Source organism: Formica exsecta, unplaced genomic scaffold (assembly GCF_003651465.1).
Source record: "Formica exsecta isolate Colony F162 unplaced genomic scaffold, ASM365146v1 scaffold233, whole genome shotgun sequence".
In the NCBI taxonomy this organism is placed as follows: Eukaryota; Metazoa; Arthropoda; class Insecta; order Hymenoptera; family Formicidae; genus Formica; species Formica exsecta.
The window spans coordinates 1,457,507-1,460,367 of NW_021849616.1; the positions used below are offsets into that span (position 1 = coordinate 1,457,507).

Sequence of the window (2,861 nt, forward strand, 5' to 3'; positions counted from 1 at the left end):
ATATAACGATATAATATATACATATATATAAAATATTAATATATATAATAATATATAATAATATATAATTTAAATAAGATTAATTAATAAAATAAGATTAATTTACACAACATTTATATCATTTATTATCATGTTATAAGTAATTTAATTGATTGATTGTTCAGTCTTGTATCAGTTAAAACAAAGTTTAAGGACAGTATCTACAAACAAATTCTACGATATGGATGAGCTATAAGAATTTAGAATAAGATCGGCGCGCGTTATAAAAATAAGTTACCATCAGACATAATTGATAAAATCATATAATTGATAAAATTACTAGTGTTCTTTATTCGATAAATCAAATAAAATCTACAAATTGGAAAAAAATGTTTTCTATAATCTTACTTCTTTAATTTAGATTTTAATTTCCAATAGATGCAATACATATTAAAAGAATTTATTAAAAGTTATTCAACTAAATCTGTTTTAGCTCATCCATTTAAAAGTAACGGATTTATCTACAATTTATCTACAATCTACAATCTACATCTACAATCTCTACAAATCCGTTACTTTAGAATTAAATAAAAGTTTGTCACTCACCGGCACTGATGCGCAACAGCGGAGTTGTTGGTCTTGAGGCTACGTTCTCTGTAACATACAAATATAAAATTCAAATTAGCAGCGCCCAAAATATAATTAATATTTCAAAAAAATTATTATTTTACATGCCAACTTTTATATTCGATGCGTACGATAAAAAACAGATACATAAATATGAAATAATTTTATAAATTCTAAAAAGACTGTTTTTTCTAATAATAAAAACATTTATCGGATTTATGTAAAAGTCTTTCTTTCTAAATTTCTCTTGTTTAATTCATTCGAGTAATGAGACTGAATTAATGCGCGTACGCGATTTTTATCAAACAGAATACAAATAATAAATATTCACCCTTGGGTTGCTCCGCTGGGGCAGGATGCCTCTCCTAGGCCTCCTCCTCCTCTCAGAATATCAGGGTCGTTATACGTTGGTCTGTAACATGCAAATAAAAGATCCAAATTGTAGCAGCGCTCAAAACAATTAATATTTTAAAAAATTTATTATGCGCATTGAATTTTATATTTGATGCATATAATAATAAGCAGATTAATAAAATAATTTTATAAATTTTGAAAAAAACGCTATTAATAACTTTAATAATTCCATTAACAACGACGACGCTGGGTACTTGGTTTCCCCTTCACAGTAAACGCGATCGCGTTTGGAAAAGGAATTTGACGGAGCGTCTCGCATCACTACTTTTCTGTTCGAGTGTTGTCGCGTGAATGATGAATTATTGTAGGAAAGGAATTTGTGACGTAGCATCTCCCACTATTACAATGAAACTATTTACGTGTGGCCGCGCAAATGATAACAAGGTATAAGATATAAACAATAGAGTCCTAATGTTTACGTCGTCAAGGCTGAACACCTATTATTGATAATACATTGTTGAAATATTTCACGTCCTATGACGTATATATATATACGCAAAATATTATAAATTATATAAGTATTTTAAATTATAGATTAATTATTTATTAATCTTGAATAAATATTATTAAAGAAATAATTATTGTTCATAAAGAAAGATATCAATAAAATGATAATTTATTATTTTGGACATCTGTCATTACGTTTCGTACTTAATAAATAAAAATTACTTAAAAAATAAAATTTAATTAAAATTAAATAAATAAATTACGCGGAATACGCGCTTCGAAATTTATTGTCGCGATATAATTATTGTATGATCTAATGTATGCAAAAAATAATTAATTATTAATCATATTAATCATATTAATCAAATTCGATAGTTGGCGCGATCGCGTGTAGAAAAGGAATTTGACGGAGCGTCTCGCATCACTATTTTTCTGTTCGAGTGTCGTCGCGTGAATAATAACAACTATAATAAGTATTGTTGAAAAGGAATTTGTGACGTAGCGTTTCCCACTATTACAGTATTATTCAAGTGTCGCCGTGCGAATGATAACAAGGCCGTACATGTAAATAATAGCGCGCTAATGTTTACGTCACCAAGACCGAATACCAAGTTATTCATAATTCATTGCCGAAATATTTTACGTATTATGAGATATATATGTATAATTATATATAAATTATACAAGCATATATTTTAAACTAATTTTAAATATTCTAAAGATAAATTTTTTCGCAATTTTGGTTTTTTATTTAGAATTCTGGATAGCATCCCACGAGATATAAAAGAAAGTTTTAATATTCTTACGCTCCAATATTGCAAGAGGTATCACGATTTTTTAATCATTTTTGTCTACTATTATTTATAAAAAGTAAATGGCGTACATAGACACAATATAAATGGCATGCTTATAGTGTTCTAAATTTTAAAAATCCTAATTTTAAAAATCAATTTTATCGTGCATCTTTTTTTTTTCTTTCAGATCCGTGGCATACTTGAGAATTGGAATGGCGATGCCTTCAAGTCAAGTGAGTACACTATATACATATATGTATATATTATATATACGGTAACTTCTTAGCTATATGCGCGATTATCGATTATGATGTCAAGCGACCTTAAGCGAGTTTATTATACTCCACGAGAGAGTGGTCGAAGCAAGTGGTCTTCGGTCCTCTGCATATCTTAGGAAACTGGTAAAGTGGAACTCTTATCAAGGTGACCATGCCTTCCCCTCTTTCCTCCGATAATCTCATGCACATCTCGTCCTTTCGCGCGCGTTTTCTCCTTTATTTTTTTACGTTTTCCGATAAAACATGCGTGATAAACGGTGTGAGCGATCGACAGGAGCGATTACGCCGCGCTTAAAAAGACACGCTAATTAAGCAGTTCTTC

The 2,861-nt window shown here is 29.3% G+C and overlaps 1 protein-coding gene across 3 annotated transcripts in view; it reads left to right on the plus strand.

Moving 5' to 3' along the window:
- Positions 1-2,861, plus strand: part of LOC115235763 (rho GTPase-activating protein 20-like) — a 199,780-nt gene that overhangs the window by 71,452 nt on the left and 125,467 nt on the right. For all 3 annotated transcript variants that reach the window (XM_029807730.1, XM_029807729.1, XM_029807731.1), the window contains exon 4: positions 2,449-2,494. In XM_029807730.1, coding sequence (XP_029663590.1) covers positions 2,449-2,494 — 46 coding nt within the window. The remainder of the gene's footprint in view (positions 1-2,448; positions 2,495-2,861) is intronic.